This window comes from Erinaceus europaeus, chromosome 21 (genome assembly GCF_950295315.1).
Source record: "Erinaceus europaeus chromosome 21, mEriEur2.1, whole genome shotgun sequence".
NCBI classification, from domain to species: Eukaryota; Metazoa; Chordata; class Mammalia; order Eulipotyphla; family Erinaceidae; genus Erinaceus; species Erinaceus europaeus.
Window position 1 is genome coordinate 35,108,911 of NC_080182.1, and position 26,194 is coordinate 35,135,104.

Genomic DNA, 26,194 nt, shown 5'->3' on the forward strand with positions numbered 1-26,194 from the left:
TTTGAAGTCATGTCTGAAATTATTGCTAGTCATGGTGAAATTATTGCTAACTTTCTTGAAGGAGAAATGATATCTGGAGGTAGTCCTACTGTCTATTATACCAATTGTCAGGGCTTGAAATCTTGATATAAATGTGGCCCTTTGGTGCCTAGTACCTGAAATATGTAGGCAGCACAGAAGAAATAACCAGGAATTAACTAGGAGAATGTCTGAATTGTATTTCAATTATCTTTTTAGAGAATATTTGTGTGTGTGTGTGTGTGTGTGTGTGTGTGTGTGTGTGTGTGTGTTTAGAGAGATAAGTAAAGAATCTTGAGCCCAAAAGTGTAGGACAAAACATTTTAGAGTGCATCATTAATTAGTGCAGATGCCTATCTTTCTTTCTTTTTTTTTTAAAAATTATTTTTTATTTAAGAAAGGATAAATTAACAAAACCATAGGGTAGAAGGGGTACAACTCCACACAATTCCCACCACCCAATCTCCATATCCTATCCCCTCCCCTTATATCTTTCCCATTCTCTATCCCTCTGGGAGCATGGACCCAGGGTCATTGTGGGGTGCAGAAGGTGGAAGGTCTGGCTTCTGTAATTGCTTCCCCGCTGAACATGGGCGTTGACTGGTCGGTCCATACTCCCAGTCTGCCTCTCTCTTTCCCTAGTAGTGTGGGTCTCTGGGGAAGCGGAGCTCCAGGACATATTGGTGGGGTCTTCAGTCCAGGGAAGCCTGGCCAGATGCCTATCTTTCTAGCTCTTGTGATGTTTGTGGTATTTTCCACCCAGACATAATTTATTGTGATTTCTTATTCCAGTATAAGTAAATATTCATGATATATCTAATGCAATATTTATGGTTTTATATCCTATGTCTTAAAGAAGATGCCCAAATTAAATAACCTTCCAACCTTTCAAAATCCTAGATCACCACTTATGCTCCTTGTTACAAAGAATTTAAGGTATCTTCCTTGTGCAGTGGTTAAGGTGGTTCTATTTTTAACAACTTTAGCCTCAATAAATGAAAGAGAATCTAACGTCAAAGAAAGGAGAAAAAAATAAAGGAGCAAGAAAAATATAAGAGGGAGATAGGCACTCTCTCTATGGAAGGTGTCTCAGTATGACATGGCTAATCAGGCTTTGAAGTCAAACAGACAAGCAAACCCACAGCTGGAATCTTACTGACATCATTTATGAGCTATCTAATGAGTTGTCTCATCTCTTTGAACTTCAGCTCTCTTATCCATAAAGAGGGGATAGACAATACTGACAACTTTGCAAGGTTATTCTGAAGATTTAAAAGACAACATATATAAAGAACTTTGCTAAATGCCTGGTACATGTAAGACATCTAATAGATTTTCAGATTCATCATGATGATGATGAAGATGACAAACATGACGCAAGAGTTTCCATTCAGGCTGACGTGGCAAAGTCCAGAGTCCAAACTGAAATGACCCATTCTTGGATGCTTTACAAGCGGTGAAGCAGGTCGGCAAATGTCTATTTCTCTCTCTCTCTCTATCTTTTCCTCCCCTCTCAATTTCTGTCATGTCAAGTAAAATATGAAGCAAAAAAGAAAAAAGGAAAAAAAATGGCTGCCAGGAGTGGTAGCACCTAGCTCCAGAGATAAACCTGGAGGTGAAGAAAAAAAAGGAAAAAAGGGAAAAAAATTTCACCCACTCTCAGCCAAGATTAAAAACAAGTGTGAAGGGTGCCAACCCAGTTGAATGCACACAAGATCATGTGGGGGCAGCGTGTTTCCAAGGTTTATGCCTGGTTGTAGCCATGGGATCTCCAGCTGCATGCAAGGATAACCTGGAGAGACTTTGGCAGCACATGTCAGCATAACACCTGTAGCTGCCACTCAACTTTCCTATATTTCAGGAAAAAAAACATGTAGGGTTTAAGACCTCCCCCCCACTCCCCATCTGTGGGAGGTGGAGGGGAGATGTTTCACGAGCAGTGAAGTAGGTCTGCAGGTGTCTTTCTCTCTCCCTCTCTGTCTCGCCCCTTCCCTTTCAATTTTTCTCTGTCTTATCAAATAAAATAGAACTTTAAAAAAAAAGGGAGGGGAAATGGCCACCAAGAGCAGTGAATTAGTAGTGCTGGAACTCAGTCCCAGTGCTGACCCAACCCTAACTCGGCCCAAATAGCCATAGGTTTGAGAGTCACTAGTGTAGTGAACTTCTATTTTAAATTCACTTTCTAGCCAGCCAGGGCATTCTGCATTTACTATTTCACTGCATCACTGGAAAAGACTGACTTTTCCAGATAGAGTGAGGCAGGCCAAGAGACACTACAGCATCAAAGCTTCCCCTAGTGCTGTAGCATTTTGATGTGCTATGTCCAGGGTTCAAAGCCAGGCTTTGCTCATGGCAGGGCAGACATCCTGCCAGCTAGTCAATCTTTTTGGCTCCTGCAGCAGAACATTTAGATAGGGCGTTTTAGATTTCATACTTCTTTGTTTTGTTGTTGATGGGGCTCAGTGCCTGCACGATGAATCCACCACTCCTCAGTCATTTTTTCATTTTTTATCTCTCTTTTATTTAATAGGATAGAGAGAAATTGAGGGGAGGTGGATATAGAAAGGGAGAAAGAAAGATAGACATCTGCAACACTTGCTTTACAACTTCTAAAGCTTTCCCACTGAAGGTAGGGACCAGAGGTTTGAACCTGGGTCCTTGCACATGGTAAAATGCTCTTAACTGAGTATGCCACCACCTGGCCTTATCCACTCTCATTCATGAGGTATTAGGGATCAAGTATCTCTCTCTCTTTTTAAAGAATTTATTTATCTATTTATGAGAGAGATAGGAGGAGAGAGAGAAAGAACCAGACATCACTCTGGTACATGTGCTGCTGGGTATTGAACTCGGAACCCTGGGACCTCATGCTTAAGAATCCAATGCTTTAGCCACTGCGCCACCTCCCGGACCACAAGGAATCAAGTATCTCACACACCAAGTCTACCACTGAGCCAACTCCTAGATGGCAAAGCTCCTTATTCTTGAATGCATACAAAGCAAGCTCTATTTCTCCTCCTCCTCCCCTTCCTCTTCCACCTCCTTATTTTTCTGTCATCTCTAGGGTTTCACCACTCTGGGTCATATGCTTATTTATCAGAGGAGATGGAGAGAGAAACAGAGTATCACTCTGACACATGCGATACCGGAAATCAAACTCAGGACCACATGCTTGAGGTTCCAATACTTTACTGCACTGCATCCCAGGATTTTTATTTCATTGTATGAGCAAGAGGACAGAGAGCCTTTTTTTTCTCAGAGAGAGAGAGAAAGAGAGAGAGAGAGAGAGAGAGAGAAAGAATAGGAGCTTCCTTCAGTGTGGTAGAGGTTGGGCTTGAACCTGGGTTGCATACATGGCAAAGCATTGCATTATCCAAGTGAGCTATTTTTTCCACCCCCCAAGTTGTATTTCTTGAAATAACCTTGTTAATATACTTCCTTTGGGATGATGACAAAATAAATAATTCTAGCAGTTTTTCCTGCTCTCTTTACAGCAAAATTAAGAATGTGGGAAAGTTCATTTCTTTTCCTGTTAAGGCATGGAACTGTTTGTACAAGGTGAGAAATATGTCTTCCATTCTGAACAAAAGTTAGCAAATAAAATGTTGCAGACAGCTAAGAAAAGGAATAGGATAACAAGTAAAGAAATCTGCATAAAAAGCTACACAATCTCCCTGCAATGGGTTTTACCCACACATTCATGTGCTTATTTTAGATACACAGGTCTTGTTGTTAATCTATTTATTGACTCTTTCATTTTCAAAGGCATCTGAGCATAATAGGTTTGGGAAGTAAAAGCAAAAGACAGGATTAAGAAAAAAAAAGGTTCAAAAATTCCAGCCCCTGACCACCACTTGGGAACACTTAGCCTAGGAGATGAGTGGCAGAGAAATGCCGTGTTGTCTCTCCCCTCTCTCTGCCTCTCTTTCCTTCTCTGTTTCTCAGCCTTTATCTAAATTAAAGGGGGGGGGGCACTGGGAGGGGTGGAACCTCAAAGATATGAAACCTCAACAAAAATCCTGGGAGAAAAAGAAAAAAAAGGTCAACCCAAGGTCTAGGTGTCTCCAGGCTTACTTGATACTTCACAGCTAACATGATCCACAAACAAGATGGAGAAACAACAAAACACAGAGCTCAGGAAATCACAAAGAACCAGTGTCCCTATGCATTAACAACTTCATAAGCATATAGACAGTTTTAGATTTAAGGTGGTTATTACCTATGATTACTATGATTTTTTTTCACTGTTATAATGGTGTGCAATTCACTGGTATTTAGTGGACTCTCCAGCACCATATTCTCTTATGAGATGCTAGATAACTCCTAGTCTTCCTTTTGGACTTAAATAATAGTCTCATTTTATGATGACCTTATTAAATAGTAACCCCACTGTGATTCCAGAAAGAGGTCAGTGTCTTCTAATAATCCTGGTGTAAGCTTAAAATACTGTAAATTGACACCGATCATAGGAAGGTAATACGTTATACTCATGTGATAACTGTCTTGTAAATCACTATCCCCTCAATAAAGTGATTTTGAGAAGAAAATATTGTAAGTTAAAGATCTGTTTAATGCACTTAACCTTCTGAACAGCATTGCTCAACCTAGCCTTCCTTAAACATACTCAAGAGTGTTGGCATTAGACTATATAGTTGGGCAAAATCATCTGCTTTGAAGTCAACTTTATCATAAAGTGTTGCAAGCCTCAGAAGCAGGAGATATAGGTGGGTATATTGTAGATATGAATTGCAAAAACACCTTCTAACAATCTGCTGGCTACAATGTAAAGACTGGGTCTTTTGATGTTGTTTATCCATGCAATTACATGGCTGGCTGGGAGCTGCAACTTGATACCCCTGTCCTGCATCAAGAGAGAGCCTCTTGTCCAGTATCATTAGACCAGGAAAAGATCAAACTTCAAAGTATCAAAGTCCAAAGTCCAGCCTCTACTGAACAAGTTCTATGTTTGCACCAATCTAGCGTAAAGCATCATAAAGTCAAACCACTGTAGGCTGGAGACAGTCTATTTATCTTTATACTTGAGGGTGCTAGAATGCCCATAAACTATGGGTGAAGTAGCCCAGTGCTTGGTAAAACTCAGAAAAGCGAGTCATTGGTGCATCATTTTCTCACCTGAGGCCTGAGCTAGATGTGGCTATATTTCTTTCCTTGGCAGAGGATTACATGTTACCGAATCTCCAAAGGCATTTGATTCAGTCTTCTTTATCCTTACATTCTAAAGAAACATGCTCAGATTGTTGAAATATTTACTACTGACCAAATAAAACAAATGAATTCTAAGTGATGTACCTGTGCTCTCTCTGGTCCTAAGATATTTAAATCATCTTTTTATTACCCACAGTACTAGGACCTTGGTGCTGGAAGGGGTCTGGTGAGACAATCAGTCTTCTCTTTTATGATATAGAAGCCATCTCTATGACATTCTCTAAGGAGGGGTCACACTCTACACTCTGTCATTCCTTTATCTTCCCCCCACTTTTTAAACATCCACCTTATTATGGTAACACAACCTCTCCTTGCAGTTCTGTTCATTAATTACTAATTCCTCTGGAAGTTCTTAAGTGAACCTTCATTTTTCTTCAATAAGTTGACCCTATGGCTCTTATGAAACACACCAACACAGAAACAAAAACATTAACATCTTAAGTTTGTTCTTTATAGAGCCTAACATTCAGGATTCTTTCAAGCACTTCTCACTCAGGATTATTTTCTTTACCTATCCAAACTGCTACCCTATCTCCATGGATCCCAAATCCACAAGCTGGTTTGTATCAGTGCTTTGAATCCTAGTTGGTTAATCAAGATATGTGTGTGAATCAAGGCCCACAACAGATATAAAATTGCTACTGAATTAAATCCAACAAAGCACAATTAAAAGATGGATTCCAAGTACTTACTGCAAAATGGGACCATAGTGGGAAAGTCAGAAAAAGGCTGTTCTAATGGAGTTAATATTGAATTAAATGTTGACAAAGAGTTAAATATTAACTAAGGGAGGATGATAAAGAGACAAACAAAAGCTCTGACCAGGAAGTGGCAGGGAAAATAGGAAGAAATGGCAGAAGAGTGCTGTAGCTGGGTTTCCAAGAGAAAAAGGAGGTGAGCAAACACGTGATAGAGAGAATCAGGGTCAGGACACACAAGGACCTCCATGTTGGGGAGTACTATCTCGATTCTATAAGCAAGGAGGAGACAGTGAAAGATGACAAGTATGAGCCTAGATGGGCTGGGAGTAGGGTACAAATTCATAGCTAAGTCTGTCTCTGGAAGACTTCTCTGGCTGTCAGAGGAAGAACACATTAGACAGTTTGGGTGTGAATAGAGGGAGACCAGAGAGGAGCTGGTGACAGTACTTTAGGCAAAAACTGATGGTTATCTCTTGAGTACAGGTGGCAAGAACAAGTAGACTGATTGGAGGAATATTTTGAGATAGACTTGAAAGGGTTTGGTAACACATTTGATACTAACTTAGGGAGTAGAAACGTTTGATACTAACACATTTTATACTAACTTAGGGAGTGCCAGGTATGCCTGCTAGGCCTCTACTTGAACAGCGAGATGGATCAAGGTGGTACCATTTTCCTAGAGAACACAGATTCAGGAGAGTGAACAACCACACAGTCTCAGATAACGTGAAAGCCATAAATGACAGGCAAGGTGTCAATGACAGTTCTCAGACATCCTACAGATTAGAGAATGGCACACACTGAATGTGTTTTGCCCCCCACCTATTCATATGTTGAAATCCTTTCCCCTGAAGTGATGATGTTAGGGGGTGGGAGGTTTAGTGAGTGATGAATTAGGTAGTGAGGCTGGAATCACTTGAATGGTTTTAGTGCCCTTGTAACAGAGAAGCCAGAGTTTCCCTCATCCCTTCTGCCTTGTGAGGACACAATCAAGAAGTCTTTTTTTGCAGGCAGGAAGCAGGCTCTCATTTTTGGAATGTCTACCTTTATTTTGGTAGCCCATCTCACCCTGCAATTCTGTCCATTAATTATAGCCATCTTCTCTAGAACCTTTTGAACTTCCTCCCTTTTTCTTCAATAAGTTAATAGTTAACTGATCCTCAAATCTACCTGTCCCTAAATCTTGGACTTTCAGCCTCCAAAACTATGAGGAATAAATCTCCATTTCTTAAAATTTATTTTTGTTATCTTAATTTATTGGATAGAGACAGCCAGATGTTGAGAGGAAGGGGGAGAGATTGAGAGAGGGAGAGAGACAAATGCAGCACTGCTTGACCATTCATGAAGCTTTCCCCCTGCAGGTGGGGACCAGGGACTTGAACCTGGGTCCTTGCACATTGTAACATGCATGCTCAACCAGGTGTGCCACCATCCGGCCCCAAACTTCCATCGTTTAAAGACACCCAATCCATAGCATTTTGTTATGGAAACCCGCTGGAATAATGAAGGAGAAAATTATTTATGTTTTTTTTTTTGGCAAATATATAGTTCTTTAATTTCTTCCTTCAGATGAAGGAGACTATTGTAATTACTATGATAAAACTATTCAAGTTTTAATGTCATATTTAATAGTGAGACATATTAAGGTTCAGCTTCATATTACCATAAGCAATTTAACTGTCAATGTCACCTAAATATAATTACATAAATTCCTCTACAGGAGTCGAGTAGAATCCTTGCCCTCAAATTCCACAGGGGTAATCTTTTCCTTCTGTTTCTGAAGGATTAAAGATTTTTCACAGCCCAAGCACAAGGACAGGGGTAAATGCCTTTAGCTCTCCTCTGAGATGAGCTGTCAATAGCATTTCCTATCTTATAGAAGCTCTTAAAGGTGAATACCCTTGGTATGCTCACAAGCTATACCCAACTCACTTTAAAGAGCTAAACATTCTTAACATCTCTTAAGTCAATGAAAAATGAAGTTTCTACCATTTTACCTAGAGAGAAATGCTTGTATCAGCAACCTTTATGTAACATCCAAAATTCAACATAATTTTTTTTTTTTTTACCTTTAGGGGGGAGAGTGGGAAGGGAGTCTTTAATTTTTATATGCTATACAGAGCAAGTATAAGGGTCACAATGAAGAGCTAAGTTTCAAAGGTTCAGATTAAATCCATTCAAACATTTATTTAATGACCCAACTCTGAGGTTAGTATTTACTAAGAAACAAAGCAGAATGAAAACCCAGTGATCCTGTTTGAACTAGAAACCTTTCCTTAAGCCTTTGAAGAGAAGTTTTGGAACAACTTCCAAAATAAAATTTGGCCCTAATCCTCAGTCAAAATATAGCTTCTTTGATACATGCCTCCTGGCGCTTAAAGACCTCATTCCTGCTCCTCACTCAGAGCGGATTGATCAGAACAGGTCTTGAGTCAAATATATCTGCTAGGACTGTGGCAGGTGGTTTCTGCTTGTTATTCTAGACACTTGAGTGTTAACTCTATCTTGCCATTGAGACTGGAAATACTGCAGAGGGGTCACACTCTAGCTAATTTATATTTATATCCACATAAATATAAAAATGTTTCACTCACAATAGATATGGGGGAAAAACTTGCCTAGTAATCAATAAATTCAAGACTTTGCTGAAACAAAGTGGCATTTTCTAGGTCAACATTTGCGTTCATATGTCCATAAACATATCAGTGCTAACATGATTGCATTTTCAGGTAAGATAATAGAGGGCAGGAAAAAGATAAAGATGGGCAAATTTGTTGGAAGACAACAGCCCAGGGGCCTAGCTCCTTGACTCCAAAGATCTGACTCTAAATATCACTGACTCTTCTTACTTAAAGCAGATCCACTATTAAACAAACAAGGCATGTCAGTCAACCCTTTCTTTTGTTTGATTGGTTATTTTCTGATTTTTTTAAATAATTTATTTCTTTATTGGGGAATTAATGTTTTACATTCAACAGTAAATACAATAGTTTGTACATGCATAACATTCCCCAGATTCCCATTTAACAATACAACCCCCACTATGTCATTCATCATCTTTCATGGACCTGTATTCTCCCCACCCACCCACCCACCCATCCCAGAGTCTTTTACTTTGGTGTAATACTCCAATTCCATTTCAGGTTCGACTTGTGTTTTCTTTTCTGATCTTGTTTTTCAACTTCGGCCTGAGAGTGAGATCATCCCATATTCATCCTTCTGTTTCCGACTTATTTCACTCAACATGATTTTTTCAAGGTCCCTCCAAGAATTGCAGGGTCATAGGGTAGGTCCATTTTACTTTCTGATTTTTGAGTTGCCTATCTTTGTTGTTGTTGTTGTTATTGGGGCACCAGGACTAAACCCATGGTTTTACACATGCCAGATACCGCAGATACAGCCTCTTTAGCCTGACTTGTAATTTACTTCATTCATTGATTCATTTATTGACAGAGAGGAATGGGAAGACACCAGAGCAGCACTCAACCACCCATGAGGGAACCCCTGGTGATGTGCATGGTACTCCCATATGGAGTCAACACTCAAACGCAAGGCCTAATGTGCAAGGTGTGTGCTCTGTCAGGTGCCCTATTTTCCAACTCCTTGCTTTTTAAAAAAACTTTTTTTTTACTAGTGATTTAATGTTGATTTATTAAAATCATCAGATAACAGGGGGTGTAATTCCACACTGTTCCCACCACCAGAGTTCTGTGTCTTTGTTTCCTCCATTGGAAACTGCAGTCGTTCTCCCAAGGTCACACACATAGGTTAACCATTATTTCTTTTCTTTTCTTTTTATTGTTGTAGTTATTATTGATGTTGTTGTTATTGGAAAGAACAGAGAGAAATGGAGAGAGGAGGGGAAGACAGAGAGGGGGAGAGAAAGATGGACACCTGCAGACCTGCTTCACCGCCTGTAAAGCGACTGCCCTGCAGGTGGGGAGCCGGGGCCACGAACCGGTCCTTGCATTTCGTGCCACGAAGCATGCTTAAACCATTTGCACTACCACCCAACCCCCTGACTATTATTTCTATAGCCATATATGTTTGCCTTTTTTTTTTTTTTCCTGCGGTCTTGCATTCTCTTCCTTTCCAAGTCCCCTTCTTCTCTTTCTGGGTTCTGATGGAATTAGAGTTCAGAGCCCTCTGGTCATCTTCCACTACCACTTCTTCCTCTCTGGGAGTATAGACCAAAATTCTTTATGGGGTACAGAGGTGGAAGGTCTGGTTTCTGTAATTGCATCTCAGCTGGACATGAATGTTGGCAGGTCAATCCATAACCCCAGCCTGTTCCTATCTTTCTATAGTCTAACTCCTATCTTTTAAAAATCAAAGTCATGAGGATTTATAAGACTGTGTATGTTTTAGGTGAACCATTTCACCACTCTTCAACACCATGCCCCCACCCCCACTGACGTGTTTAGTCTCTGGCTCCCTCCTTCACCTCTTTGATGATGTATCCTGTCTTGATAGGTCTTTCTCATCAAGAGAGTAAGGTACCATTGACACAGACTACCTCAAAATTTCTTATTTATGAAATTAGGTCTGTACCCACATATGGTGCTTCATCTGCTGAACAACAAAAGTACCAAGAAAACCAGTTTTGGTCAAGCTTGTATGATTGCTTGATACCAAGTACCATGGAGAACACTGAGAAGCTGTAGAGAAGAAAGTTATCTTTCTGGGTGAAGTCTTTAGGATTCTCTATATATAGTACTATAGCATTTGCATATAGTGACAGTTTTATTTCTTTTTGTCCAACCTGGATACATTTTATTTCTTCTCGACAGGACTTCCAATACTATGCTAAGTAATAATGGTGTGAGTAGATCTCTTTGAACTGTTTCAAAGAGGAAAAGTCTTATTTTTTCCCCCCACTTAGTATGCTGTTGGCTATGGGTCTGTCCTGTACGGCCTTTATTATTTTTAGTTCTCATCCTCTATACTAACTTTATTGGAAGCTTTCATTATAAATAGATGCTGAATAATATCAAATGTTTTTCTACCTCTGTGGAAAGGATCAAATGAATTTTGTCTATCACTTTGATGATTTGATGTATCAGATTGATGAATGAATTCACATATGTTGAACCACCCTTGCATTCCTGGAATAAACTCCGCTTGATTTTAGTGCATGGTCTTTTTATGTATTGTTGAATTCAGGGTGAGCAAAGTAGCTCGCCTGGGTAGTGCACTGCTTAGAGGCCAGGTGGTGGAGCACCTGCTTAAGCACACACATTACAATGTTTAGGGAACCAGGTTCAAACCCCTGGTCTCCACTTGCCGGAGAAAAATGTCATAAGTGGTGAAGCAGGGCTGCAGGTGTGTCTCTGTTTCTTTCTCTCTCTAGTTCCCTTTTTCTCTAAAATTCTCTCTGTCTCTGTCTAATAAATAAATACATAAATAAAATATTTTAAAATTTTTTGAAAGGATTGATTAAAAAAAAAAAAGATAGTGCATTACCTTACCTAGGTTTGACCCTGGCCCCTGCCACATTGAAAGAAGCTTCAGAGCTATGACTTCTCTCTCTTTGTTTCTCTGTCTCCACTTAAAATAATATATTGTTGAACTGATTTTGCTAATATTTTAGGGATTTTTAAATTTATACCCGTGCTATTGGCTTGTAGTTGTATTTTTTGTGTGTTGTAAGTAACCAATTTTGGTATCATGTTAACTATAAAAGGAGTTAAGGCTTCATAAAAGGAGTTAGGAATCATTCCTTCCTTTTCAGATTTGTAAAGAGTTAGAAAGGCTATGTAGTAGATCTTCTTTGAATGTCTATTAGCAAATAGCAGTGAAATCATCTGGTCCCTGGCTTTTGGGGGACATCAGGGGAAGACTTGATTACTGTTTCCATGTCTTCACTTATAGGTTCATACAGATTTTGTTTTCATTCTGACTCAGTCTTAGGAGGGTGTACTAGTCAAGGAACTTACTCATCTTTATAGGTTGTACAGTTTGCTTACATGTGGACATTCATTCATAAGCGATGACATGGATCAAACTTGGAACCCTGTGCCTAAGGGTCCAACACTATCTGTAGTACCACTTCACAGGCCACAACCAAAGCGAGCTTTGGAAAAAAAAATAGAGATATGCTTCTTGGCTTCAAACTATACAACAAAGCTATAGTAATCAAAGTTGTAGGTTAGAGGCATAAAAACAGGCACCTAGGTCAATAAAATTGAATTGAGAGCTCAGAAATAAAGCCACACATATATGTGCCACTAATTTATGACAAAGGAAGAAATAGCACACTCTTTTCTATAAATGGTGCTGGGAAAACTGGACAGTCAGGTGCCTAAGAATGAAACCAGATCACCAGTTTAGACATATGTGCAAATTCAAAATGAACTAAAGATTTCAGCATAAGACCTGAAACCATAAAATACATAGCAATTTATATATTAAGCACTTTGATGTAACCTTAACAATATCACTGTGAATTCATATCCAACAGCAAGAGAAACAAAAAAATATAAACCAATGGGACTGAAATGAAACTACAAAGTGTATGCACCGCAAAATAAGTCACCATTGAAATTAAAATACAATCTAATGGATAAGGGAATAGACTTGCAAACCATATATTAAACAAAAGACTAATACCCAAAATATACAAACTTATGCAATTCAATGAATAAAGCATACATTCTTCTTTTTCTTTATTGTTGTGATTAATATTAGGTTACAAGACTGCAAGGTCACAGTGTCTAGCTCCACACCACACCCACCACCAGAGTTCTGTGTCCCCATCCTCCCACCTCCCAAAGAGAACTTCCAGAGTTCTCATAAGTCTTACAGTTTGCTTGCTTTTCTTTTGTTTGAATTTTTTGGTAAGTCTATGTAAATCAGATATCTAGCTTCCACATATGAGTAAAACCATCTGGTAGTTGTCTTTTATCTCTAATTATTTTGCTAAGTATAATCATCTTTAGTTCCATCCATTTTGTCCCCATGGACGCTATATCATCTTTTTGATTAAAGCATACATTATAATTTAAGTGGACAAAGAAACTAAATAGGTATTTTACCAGAGAAGACATACACATACCCAATACTTACATGAAAAGATACATTTCTACATCGCTTATCATTCAGCAAATGGAAATCAAAACAAAGAGATTTTGCCTTAGATGGATTAGAATGATTGTTACCTGACTTAAAAAAGAGTTAAGTGTTGGCAAGGATTTAGAGAAAATATAACCCTCATGCCATAAGCTGGTAATGTCAACTAGTAGAGTCACTATCTAAAGCAGTATGGATTCTCCTCAGAAAATTAAAAATAGAGCCACAGGACCCAGTAATTCCACTTCTGGGTATTTATTCAAAGAATATGAAGACACTTCTTCTTCTAGCGTTTGTTCAAAAATATATATGCAACCCTCTGGCCACTGTAGCATTATTTACATTAACCAAGACATAGAAACAATCCAAGAAAGGACTACCGAATAGCTCACCTGGATAGTGTGCTGCTTTGCCATGTGTGCAACCCAGGTTTGAGTCCTGCCCTCACTGCACTGGAGGAAGCCTCAAATTGTGGTCTCCTTCACTTTCTTGCTACCTTTCTATCACTGTGTATCTATCTTAAAACAAAACAAAAGATATAATCCAAGCGCTCTACTAGGAATGACTGACTAGAGAAGACGTGTTATCCACACAGTGGAATACTCATTAGTCATAAGAGATGAGATTCTTGGGGTTGGGTGGTGGTGAATCTTGTAGAATGCACACATTACATGGCACAGGGCGATGGACTGAAGTCCTCAGTCTCCACCGTGCAGGGGTAAAGCTTCACTACTTGTGTTTCAAGACTCTCTCTCTCTCTCTCTTTCTCTCTCTCTTCTTGTTTATCTCCCCCTTTCCTTTCAAATTCTCTGTCTCTATCCAAAATAAATAAATTAAATGTAAAAAATAATATATATTTTAAAAAGGTGAAATTCTCACATTTAATGCCCTCATGGACCGTGAGGGGATTATGCTGAATGAAATAAGTCCAACAGAGAAAGACAAATATCTGGGCCAGGTGGTGGCACACCTGGTTGAGCGCACACATCACAGTGTGCAAGGACTCAGGTTTGAGCCGCCGTCTTCACTTGCCTGGGGAAAGCTTCACAAGTTGTGGAATAGGACTGCAGATATCTCTCTGTCTCTCTCCTTCTCTATCGCCTCCTTCCCTCTCGATTTCTGGCTGTCTATTCAATAAATAAAAGATAATTTTAAAGAAAGATTTAAAATTAAAAAAAGAGAAAAAGAAATACTATAAGATATCACTCTTTTGTGGACTGTAGATAAAAATATAAAGCGAAAGAACAAATAGAACTAACAGACACTCAGACTGTGACAACAGAATGGTGTTCCCAAGAGGGCAAGGTAGGAGTAGGGGGAGTTGGAGCTGGTAGAGGGGGCAGATTGGTGAGCAGTAGATGGTGACTGGAAATTGGTGGTGGCCGTGATGTGAGAAATGTATATGAACTCACTCAGTGACTGGGTTCCGTTCCCGAAAGCCAATAAACAAAATTGCCTATAAATGAGTAGTCATCACTTATAGATATTTAAGGAATCACAGACTGGTTTTGGGTTTGTCAGCAATCTTTAGATAGTTCAATATTGTCTTGGCATCATTTATAATGGTTTAAGTGTGTGTGTGTGTGTGTGTGTGTGTGTGTGTGTACTTTGCCACTAGGATTTATGGCTGGGTCTCAGAATCTACAGAATGAATTGGCCACTCTGGGTGGCCACTTTTCTTATTCCTTTTTTTCTTTCTTTATTTTGATAAAGACAGAGAGAACTTGAGAGAGGAAAGGGGAATATCAAAAAAGAGACACCTGCAGCACTGCTTCACCACTCGTGAAGCTTCTTCCCTACAGGTTGGATGCAGAGGCTCAAACCAGGATCCTTGAGCATGATGACATGTGCACTCTACCAGGTGCATAACCACCCAGCCCCTACATAGTTCTGAACGTTTAGTCAATAGTGTAGTGTATGTTGTGCTGTAATAAAAATATAGGGTATAAGTTGTGCTATTGGGTGCACAATAAAGTACAAATATATTGATATACAGTGTTAGTATAGTGTCAGCTGATTGGCCAACTGACATAGGAAAGAAATGGAAACTGAGAGGTGTTGAGAGATAATATGCTTAAAGCTGAACCATTGTATTACTGTTGTCCATGAGCAAAGTGTTCATACAGTACCACAATCCTGACTTGTCAGAGAACTGATTATAACTACCAGTGGTCAATAAACAAGTGGGTCACTAAGTGATATATATGCTGTTTCTGAGGTGAGAAACTGCTCATATGAAAGATGTATTGTATTATGAACTAATCCTATTTCAATTAAAAATATTGTGGACATTTTAAACTATCACACATAAATAAAGCCAGACAGATTGGAAATCAGATCTTCCTAACCTTAAGAAAAACCTCTTAAGGCTCTATATATAATTTCTTCCACCTTTATAGTGAGGATTCATTTCATAGAAGTGAAAGGATTAGAGACAGCAAATGTGTAGGCCCTAAACTTACAGCTGTTCCCAATCTCCTTTCCAACTTTCTAACAATTTTCCAAGGTTAGTCATGATTGACTCTGACCTCATTTCTCTACTTTTCTGAGATATTCTGTCTGCAGAGTTGTAAACGGTGTCATAGAGGAATCAAGTGTGTGGTTTTTTTTTTTTTTTTCTTGACTTATTTATTAGGAAGTTAAGAACTTAACACAAGGCTCAGAGCTGTTGGGTTTTTTCAAAATGATTGCAAACTGGGAAAGGACCAACCCACCCAGTACAATTCAGAGGATCCTTGCTAATGGTCTTCTAGATGCATTGTGTAATCTTTAAAAAAAAAAAAAAAACCAAAACAACCATACAAGCAATATAGCCATATATCCTACATCTTATAATATTGACTAAGGGTTGGGGGGAACCATCCTGTCTACATTTCAGAGTTCTGGTCCTATCCTTTCAGCCACTTGCCTCTTCCCCATTAGTGGCCCTCTGTCTCCCCCTTTTATAAGGGGAGCTGAAGAAGGCCCTGAGTATGGACTTAGAGTGTGGCAAGCAATACTCAAGTCGCTACTACCTTCCTTTCTGCCTTTATACTTCCAAGTGCAAAAACATGCTGACTTGGAAGCCAGGAAATCTTCATGCAGTTGTGATGCCTTGCTTAAGTAACAGATAAACCAGAACAATGTAGTTCCCTTAAGTGATAGTCTGCTTGAGTATCTGTCCTGGAAAATCATTCCATTGCAACATAATATCAATTTCCTCTCATATAGAGTGTTAATTTTCTTTTCTTTTTAAAAAATATATATATATTTATCAATGAGAGAGAGAGAGAGAGAGACAGACAGACAGACAGACAGACAGAGACAGAGACAGAGAGAGAGGGAGAGAGAAGAGAAAACACCAAAACATCACTCTGGCACATGCAATGCTGGGGATCAAATCTCATGCTTGAGAGCCCACCCACCACCTTATCTACTCTGCCACCTCCTGGGTTACAAAGGTGATAACTTCCTTTCTTTTTTTTTTTCCAAATTATGCACCAGCTTTTTGAGAAATTTCTCATTAGAGGATTTTCTGTGTGTTGACCCCTGCTCTCACTTCCTGCAAGTTTTTTTTTTTAAGTAGGTCATCTCTTTCACATACAGAACTCTGTTAATATCTCCCATGTCGTTTTGCAGTTTTTGTTACATGCATGATATGCAAGCAGTTAATGAAATGTTCACATATCTACATATTTGTCCTTTCTCTTCGCCATACTTCCTAAATGAACCACCGGATCTAAATGGATCATGTACAATGATTTCTGTCTAAGAATTCAGCACAATTCAGAGAAGCTGTTTTTCATAATTGTCAGGGATCAAATGACATAAATCTCAAGATAATGTAATGAAGGCATAATATGAAACAAGAAATGATCAAACACATTAACAGTTTCTTTAATGCACATTCTAGAGCCAACTATTAGACTCTTTACTTTCAATGTACTAAAAAGCTTGAAAGCTGCAGGTGTTCCATGCCCTAGCCTCCATCAAAAAAAGAAATGACGAATTACTTCTAAATGAGCTTCCTTGCTTATTAATGATAAACTCAAGGATCTTACAGTTACAGTCTAACAAATGCTTTTGGTTTGGCAAATGCTAATGATGCAGACACATCCTATAAACATACCCAAGAAAACAAGAGGATTTCTAGGTCCTAAGCTTTTTGTCAAAATACTAATAGTTTGAAAGTAATTTGTATCAGAAATACCAGAAAATGCGCACAGAACCTGGCAATGAACTCTGATTATTCAGTCTAGTCATTCAGATGAAAGAGAAACACGTGGTTTTATTACAGAACTTTAGTGAAAAATCTCAACATCCAAATGTTCCAAAGAAACCCCTACAAGCCTTTTATTTTTCTCCTCTGATTGACAGCTCTAAGCAGGCACCAACAGGAGCTAACCTGTGTCTTTAAATATGTCAATTAGCAGAAACACAAAATCCCCCCAAAGCAAATAACCTTTCACCTTAAAGACAACATAAACAAACCGATACCTGTTCTTCGCCTTTCGGGTGTCTCATCATCGATAAGTATTTCCTGATTGCCTGGAGAGGATATTTTTTGAAATATGAGACTCTAGACTGAGGCAACAGATTATCCATGGTGAGGAAAGAAAGAGGGTCCTTGCCTGCCCCTCCCTGTTAGCCACGGCTTGAAGCTTCCCAATTCCTCAGATGCCTAGGGATTGGCTTGTAGCTCTCAACTACTTTCCTGCAGACAAAGCAGTCTCTCTTTGGCTGCTTCCTCTTTGGGATAGAGTTCCTGATGAAACCAGCAGTCTAAAATGGGGTCTAAAAGCATCCAGTAACGCAACGCCCAAAGGGCAGTAGAAGCCTGGAGGAATTTAGGGGCTGGTCCACAAAATGCAAATTGCTTTGTGGTAGTGATGTGGCTGTCCTATTTCTAGCACCAGCGTTTTGTTGCCTGCTATGTTAATATTAGCTAGTTGATGACTTTCCACACCCACAGATTCTCTGGAGGCTTAATCTGAATTCTTCTGGCAGCTTTTCTATCTCTTAAAGAGGACATGACATGTAGTTTCTCCTGCCTTCTTCCAGAGTTCTTATCAATGAGAACACACACAGACAACCCTCCTAAACCTCCAATGCTCTCAGCTATGCAGAGGGGATTCACCCAGTGTTTGGGGAACATTGTTTCAGGGGACTTCTACAAATTAACAGACTACCTCATTCTCCACTGTCATCCAGGAGTTCAGTGTCAGCACTGAAGGCGGTTTGGTTTACACTGTCATACATTATACAACGTGCCCCGCAACCAGATACTCTACATTAATTGAACAATAGCTGCAAACAGATTCTCTTCTGAGCTAAAAGGCTTCTTTCCTGGAATCCTTATCTCAGATCCACAGATTGAATACAGGGACATTAAATTTTCCTAGGCTTTATGCTGAGTGTCTGAGGCTGGGGGAAAAATGTTACTTTATTTTTGTTGCTGCTGCTATTGTCTTTGGGGCTTCAGGGCTCTGGGCCAATGTTTTTGGAGAGAGAGAGGGAGAGAGAGAGAAAGACACCACAGCACTCCTTGATGAATCAGACATCAAAGCTTTTCACAGTGCAATGGAAACCATACTGAAATTCAGATCGCAGGCATGGCAAAACAGGCACTTTTTCAAAGGAGCTGCCTGGACAACCCTACACTCACATCCTAACAATTGTCAAATGGATTCACACCTTGAAAAAAAATTTTTTTAAGTAAATAAGATTTTGTGGTCTTATAGGACACAAAGTTTTAAAATTTGTAGGTTTGATATTTTCTAACTATCTCTAAAGGTCAGAGGGCTTCTGAACAAAGTCCCTAAGATAGTTTTTCCTTACATCATTCCTTTTAACTCTGCAGTGGTTGGTTTACTGCTGGAAATATTTGATCACAGCTGGAAGGACTGTCATGTAGGCTCTAGGTTAGATATCAAAAGGTGTGAAGCACAAAAGTTTGACTTCAAGTGGAAAGAGCCTGCCTGTCTTTCCCCCCTCAGAGAGAGTAGTAGAGGAGCGGGCCCCATGCCGCAGGCTAAACCTGCCCCCCCACTCAAGGCAACAGCCTCTTTAACTCTCCAGATTGGGCTGCATGCTTTCAGGGGACACACTTGAAAGGCCTAACTTGGGCTGTGCTGCTAGTCACCAGGCCATCTGTCAGGCTGGCTTCAGGCCCACTTGCAAGGTGATCTTCCAGTCTCACCAGGGCCAAGCTGGCAATTCCAAGAAATCATTTACATAAGGCTACAGGGCGGGATCCTTAGAGGAGGCCCTACCCTGCTGTCCACTTAACTGCCTCCTGACATAGCCTCTTTCAACCCTCCACTGCCTGCCTCCTGGAGACAGCGGATTCTCATCTCAGGAAGCCAGAGAGAAGCTGCTAGAATGCTAAGGGTACAGTGGTGTGGGCTCCCTGCCAGCTCACAGTCCAAGGAAACAAGAGGCTTGGAGCCCAGATCAACTCAGGGCCCTGAAAAGAAGGGTAACCTTAGTAGCATTTGGGGATAAGCAAAAGGGCCATCACACACACCCTCGAGGAATCCATGAGCTGCCCCTTTCACTTCTCTTTTTAAAAATATCCAAACGCTCAGAGATACCTCTTACCGTGGGCAGGAGCTGGCAACCTGACAAACACTCACAGCATGGCTGGTGATCAAAACCTTTTCCCAACAAACACAAAGCAGGTTTCACTTCAAATGCTTGTTTCATGCTCACCTTTTCCTGAGTTAAGGAGAATGATAAAAACAGATAGGCAAAGAGAGAGAGAGAGAGAGAGAGAAAGCACCCTGAACCAGAAACTGTCATGATTAGACTGAGCAGAAAAAGCAAAAACTGGCATAAATGCAACAAAAAAATTCCTTAGGTGTTTAATTGATAATCAGCGTAAACTAGAGCTAATATTTATTGGGACTTTGGGTCAGGCAGTTGTATTTAATTATTTATTTTTAAACACATATTTATTTATTTATTTATTGTTAGATAGAGACGAGAGAAATCGAGAGGGGAGGAGGTAGAGAGGGAAAGAGAGAGACACCAGCAGGTCTGCTTCACTTGTGAAACCTTCCCCTGCAGGTGGGGATTAGGGGCTTGAACCTGCATCCTTGCACACTACAATGTGTGCGCTTAACTAGGTGTGCCACTGCCTAGCCTCTTGCCCTTTCTTTTTAATTTTTTTTATTATCTTTATTTATTTATTGGATAGAGACAGCCAGAAATTGAGAGGAAGGGGAGACAGAGAGATGAAGTGACAGGCACCTGTAGCCCAGCTTCACCACTCTTGAAGCTTTTCCCCTGCACGTAGGGACTGGGAGCTTGAACTTGAGCTCTTGCACGTTGTAACATGTGCTCAACAAGGTGTGCCACCACCCGGCCCCATTTCTTTCTTTTTGCCTTCTTTCACTCTTTTAAATTTATATTTATTTACTTTTTTCACCACTCCCATCACCAATTTCTTTGTCCCACCTCTGCCCCCGTAGATAACCACACCAGTTCTCCCACAGTCTTGGATATAGGTTGACATTTTGTCTTTTCACATTTGCATGCTCAGTAGTCTATATTCCACATATGAGTGAAACCATTCTGTAGTTGTCCTTCACCTCCTTACTTGCTTCAGTAAGCAAGTGCTTAGTTCCTTCCATGTATTAGCTTAGGAGAGGGATGCATTGGATCGACCTTCTCGTGGTGCATCCCGTGAGTCCCCATTCATTGGGGAAACTGACGATCCTTCCTAGCCGACTGAATCCACATGGATCCCAGTCACTTTCAAAGCCAGCAACAAGCAGCTCCTGACAGCTTTCAACCTGACCTGTTGACTGGCTACGGAAGAAGGGCAAATGCTAGAAGAAGAAGCTTAGGAGAGCCTATAGCACCTTAAAAGTTCACTGAGGCTCCGAGAAGGTAAGCAACTTGCCAAGGGCTCACAGCAACCAAGCAGAGGAGGGAGTTTTTTCACCAGATGGACTGACTCCAGAGTTTTCTCCCCAGTCAGCACACAACATAGCTTCTTAGCCTACAGCCAGAAATGAATTCTTATGAAAATGAAGACACGAGCTATCAAAATATTTGGGACACCTGTAAGGCAGTACCGAGAGGGAAGTTCATAGCCATACAAGCACACAGTAGGAAACAAGAAAAAGTTCAAATAAACAATCTGATTGCACACCTTAAAGACTTAGAGGAAGAGCAAAGGAACCCTAAAGCAGCCAGAGAACTGAAATAACTAAAGTTAGGGTAGAAATAAATAACATTGAAAAAAAAAACATACAAAAGGTCAATGAAGCTAATTAAATTATTTGAAAGAGTAAACAAAATTGACAAAACTTTAGCCAGATTCACAAAAGAAGAAAAGGGGAAGACCCAAGTAAATCAGATTTTAAATGAAAGAGGAGATATAGGGAGTCCGGCGGTAGTGCAGCAGGTTAAGTGCAGGTGGCGCAAAGTGCAAGGACCGGCGTAAAGATCTCGGTTCGAGCCCCTGGCTCCCCACCTGCAGGGGGTTGCTTCACAGGCAATGAAGCAAGTCTGCAGGTGTCTATCTTTCTCTCCCCCTCTCTGTCTTCCTCTTTTCTCTCCATTTCTCTCTGTCGTATTCAACATCAATGACATCAACAACAATAATAACTACAACAATAAAACAACAAGGTCAACAAAAGGGAATAAACAAATAAATAAATAAATAAAATATATTTTATTAATTTATTTTCTCTTTTGTTGTCCTTGTTTTTCGTTGTTGTTGTAGTTATTATTGTTATTGAGGTTGTCGCTGTTAGATAGGACAGAGAGAAATGGAGAGAGGAGGGGAAGACAGAGAGGGGCAGAGAAAGATAGACACTTGCAGATCTGCTTCACCGCTTGTGAAGCGACTCCCCTGCAGGTGGGGAGCCGGGGGCTCGAACCGGGATCCTTATGCCAACCTTGTGCTTTGCACCACCTGCGCTTAACCCTCTGAGCTACAGCCCGACTCCAAATAAATATTTTAAAAAAGAGAAGATATCAAAACAGACACGACAGAAATTCAGCATATCATGTGAGGCTTCTATAAACAACTATATGCCACCAAGTTAGAACCTCTACTTTTAAAACTCTTCCAAAAGATCGAAGACACAGGAATACTATCTTCCAGCTTCTATGAAGCCAACATCACTCTGATACCAAAAGCAGACAGGGACACAACCAAAACAGAAAACTACAGACTAATATCTCTGATGAACATAGATGCTAAAATATTGAACAAAATTCTAGCCAACTGGATAGAGCAGTATATTAAAAAGATTGTTCATCATGACCAAGTGGGGTTTATCCCAGGCATGCAAGGTTGTTTTAATATATGTAAATTAATCAACATTATCCACCACATCAATAAAAGCAAGACCAAAAACCACATGGTTATAACAATAGATGCAGAGAAAGCCTTTGACAAAATATAACATTCCTTTTTGATCAAAACACTACAAAAAATGGGAATAGATGAAAAATTCCTCAGGATAGTGGAGTCTATATATAGCCAACATAACACTCAGTGGTGAAAAACTGGAATCATTTCCCTTTAGATAAGGTACTAGACAGGGCTGCTTACTATCACCATAGTGCTGGAAGTTCTTGCCATAGCAAGTAGGCGGGAGCGAGGAATTAAAGGGATACGCATTGGAATAGAAGAAGTCAAACTCTCCCTATTTGCAAACTATATGATAACATACATGATAGTATACATAGAAAAACCCAAAGAATCCAGCAAGATGCTTTTGGAAATTATCAGGCAATATAGTAAGATATCAGACTACAAAATTAACATACAAAATTTAGTGGCATTCCTTTATGCAAATACTAAGTTGGAAGAAGATGAAATCCAGACATCAGTTCCTTTTACTATAGCAACAAAAACAATAAAATATCTAGGAATGAACTTAACCAAAGAAGTGACAGACTTGTATACTGAAAATTACGAGTTACTCTTCAAGGAAATAGAAAAAGACACAAAGAAGTGGAAAGATATTCCATGTTCATGGGTTGGAAGAATTAACATCATTAAAATGAATATACTACGCAGAGCCATATACAAATTTAAGGCAATCCTCATCAAGATCCCAACCACATTTTTTTAGGAGAATAGAACAAAAGCTACAACTGTTTATCTGGAGCCAGGAAAGACCTAGAATTGACAAAACAATCTTGAGAAAAAAGAACAGAACTGGAGGCATCATATTCCCAGATCTCAAATTGTATTATAGGGCCGTTGTCATAACAACTGCTTGGCACTGGGACATGAATAGATACACTGACCAGTGGAATAGAATCGAGAGCCCAGAAGTAAGCTCCCACACCTATGGACATCTAATCTTTGACAAAGGTGCCCAGACTATTAGATGGAGAAAGGAGATAAATTTAAAAAAGAAAAGAAAAGAAAGAAATGAATTCTTGAAGACCTGTTTGTAAACTGACCCAAAGAAGGAAAGGTTTGGAGTTGCTTTGTTAAAGAGTGCTCGCATGCGAATTGGTAGGGAATTACAGAAAGAACGGGGCATTATAGTGACAAAACATACATCTTCTAATCCTAGATGGTCTCAAAATAAGCCTGAAGTCCATTTCTTATATCTTTTTTTTTTCCCCTCCTCCAGGGTTATTGCTGGGCTTGGTGCCTGCACCATGAATCCACCGCTCCTGGAGGCCATTTTCCCCCCCTTTTGTTGCCCTTGTTGTAGCTTCATTGTGGCTATTATTATTGCCCTTGTTGACGCAATTCGTTGTTGGATAGGACAGAGAGAAATGGAGAGAGGAAGGGAAGACAGAGAAGGGGAGAGAAAGATAGACACCTGCAGACCTGCTTCACCGCCTGTGAAGCGACTCCCCTGCAGGTGGGGAGCCGGGGGCTCGAACCGGGATCCTTATGCCGGTCCTTGTGCTTTGCGCCACATGCGCTTAACCCACTGCGCCACCACCTGACCCCCCATTTCTTATATCTTTTAAAAATATTTTATTCCTCCCTGCAGATGGGGACTGGGGGCTTGAACCTGGGTACTTGCATACTATAAGAGTATGCTCTACCAAGATGTACCATCACCCAGATCTTGCTTACATCTTAGATTCCCATTATGAAAGAATTCCAGTGATTTTGGAAAGAAGATTTTTGTTTTCTTTCTCAACTTTTGAAAATTAGCTCAGTCTCCATTTCAGCCTGCCATAACTTATAGTGGTCCATGTCTCTTGATATCTGATACCAATATAAGCACTATCTCTCAGGTGACAGCCAGTTGTCCCTTTGTGCTCATAGTCTGGACATCTGTGCCACTGACTCAGTCACCTTGATGTAAAGCAACAGAGCAGTCCTGATGGTGTCAGTATTCATCTCCAAGGATCAAAAGAGTCCCGTGGATCTGCCTCAAATAATGTCTTGTCTGCCCTTGAGAAGTGGCGCTATAAAGAATGGAAGTGATTACCTGTGATTTGTACAATTCACTCCCACCCTCTTCTCTGATCAAAAGAAACTGCGGAACCAGGAAATGCATAAAGCAAGGCCGCCGCCTCACAGTGAAAGAATATTCCTGCATTTCTTTGATTTCAGAGAATTGTCTGCTTTTTCACAAACAGGTTAAAATAAGGTGAGTCCCACTCTCTTCCCCTCTGAGAGCAGCACAAGGAAGCAACACTACAGCCAGACAAAAAAATGGCAAAGGGGTGAAAGAGAGAGATTATACAGTTTATTCCTTTTTAAGTCATAGAGCAGATGGATTGGAAACGTGGGTTTGTACAACCATTCAGTCCTGGCACCACACATAGTAGGCAGCTTATCCATGCATGTGTCGCCAAAGAATTCACAGAAATGATTGTATGGAAAAGAAGGGGTTTAGGGGGCTGGGTGGTGGCACATCAGGTTAAGCACACATAGTACTTAGCTCAAGGACCTGTGCAAGGATCCTGGTTCGAGCCTGGGCTCTCCACCTGTGTGTGGGGGGTCACCTCACAAGCAGTGAAGCAGGTGTCTATCTCTCTATCCCTCTCTATCTTCCCCTCCTTTCTCAATTTCTCTCTGTCCTGTCCAAAAAAATAGGGGGAAAAAATGGCCACAGGAGCAGTGGATTTATAGTGCAGGCACCGAGTCCCAGTGATAACTCTGGAGGGAAAAAAAGAAAATGAAAAAGAAAATAAAGGGTTTACTGATTGGAAAGACGACTCAAGTTGGGAAGCCTGGTGGTAAGCATCAAAGGAGAAGTGGATGGGGGAGGTATCTGGTTTTATATAGTAGTTCGAATGACTTCATAGTCTGTGCACATTTAGAAGTTTTCCAGGAAAAAAATCTTGCATATTTATGAAGAGGAAGGATGAGTATGAGGAATATATAATGATCAAACAGCTCATGTATAGAAAACCGTGAGGAAAGAGACATCCTCAGTGAGAGATGCTGGAATGAGGAAGTGACCTTTACAGCCCCTCATCTTTCCTGGAGCTTCCATCACAGGCCTGGGAATGAGGAACTGGCCTTTACAGTCCCTGAAGTTTCAAACAGAGCAAGAAAGGAGTAGGCCACTATAACAAAAAAGCTCAGTTACACAGCTTAGCTCGCCTCCCTTCATGCTGCACAGAACCCTCCTCCTCCAAAACTTCCTCCTGAACCAGGTATAAAAACCTACTGGCCTGTGGGATATAGTACCAGCCCAGGCTCTTGTCCACAGATTCTGATTTGACTTCCTAGTCCTCCCATCACTCCCAGCTTTCTTAGCAAGATTCTACCTTGGTCTAAAAAAGGGCCAAGAGATGTAACTATGATTTCTTCTAGTAAGGTTAGTCACATCCTCCAAACCATAAGCCTCAGGCCATTTTTTACTTCTCTTAAACCCTAGAGGGTCCATGTCAGTTTTATTCTGAAAAAGAAGGGGTGCAAAGTTGTGACAAGTTTTGACACATGTATATATAACAAAAAGGGAAAGGCAAACAGAAAAGGATGGAGTCCAAGTGTTCAGTTCAGGATGAGAAACAGGGAAGGAAAGTAGAAAATGTGCTTCCAGGACATGTTTGAAATGATGGAGCTTCCAAATCACCTCTGAAGAAAAATTGAGAACCTCCACTGAAATTCCATTCTCTCTCTCTCTCTCTCCCTCTCTCTCTCATCTGTTATCCATCAGGAAAATGATCCCATTTTCTGGGACTTTATCCAACCCAGTTATAAAGTGAAGAATGAACCATTAGAATGATGGAGAAGCATTTAGTCCAGT

At 40.2% G+C, this 26,194-nt stretch overlaps 1 protein-coding gene, 1 long non-coding RNA gene and 1 other non-coding gene across 4 annotated transcripts in view; 2 read left to right on the top strand and 1 right to left on the bottom strand.

Annotated features, from left to right (window-relative positions):
- The window catches only part of ATP2C1 (ATPase secretory pathway Ca2+ transporting 1), a 129,766-nt gene extending 111,957 nt beyond the window's left edge, over window positions 1–17,809 (bottom strand). Inside the window, exon 1 of one of the 2 annotated variants that reach the window (XM_016191158.2) lies at window positions 17,490–17,809. In XM_016191158.2, the coding sequence (XP_016046644.1) occupies window positions 17,490–17,597 (108 nt within the window). In that variant the 5' untranslated portion in view covers window positions 17,598–17,809. The remainder of the gene's footprint in view (window positions 1–17,489) is intronic. The other variant, XM_060180821.1, reaches the window with a different exon arrangement.
- Window positions 1,746–1,876, top strand: LOC132535343 (small nucleolar RNA SNORA44). Its single transcript, XR_009547131.1, has one exon. It is a non-coding gene; the product is annotated as a small nucleolar RNA SNORA44 (small nucleolar RNA).
- LOC132535312 (uncharacterized) overlaps window positions 6,080–26,194 on the top strand; it is a 64,089-nt gene continuing 43,974 nt past the window's right edge. The window contains exons 1-2 of the long non-coding RNA XR_009547108.1: window positions 6,080–6,138; window positions 9,399–9,512. This is a non-coding gene — a long non-coding RNA (uncharacterized LOC132535312). The remainder of the gene's footprint in view (window positions 6,139–9,398; window positions 9,513–26,194) is intronic.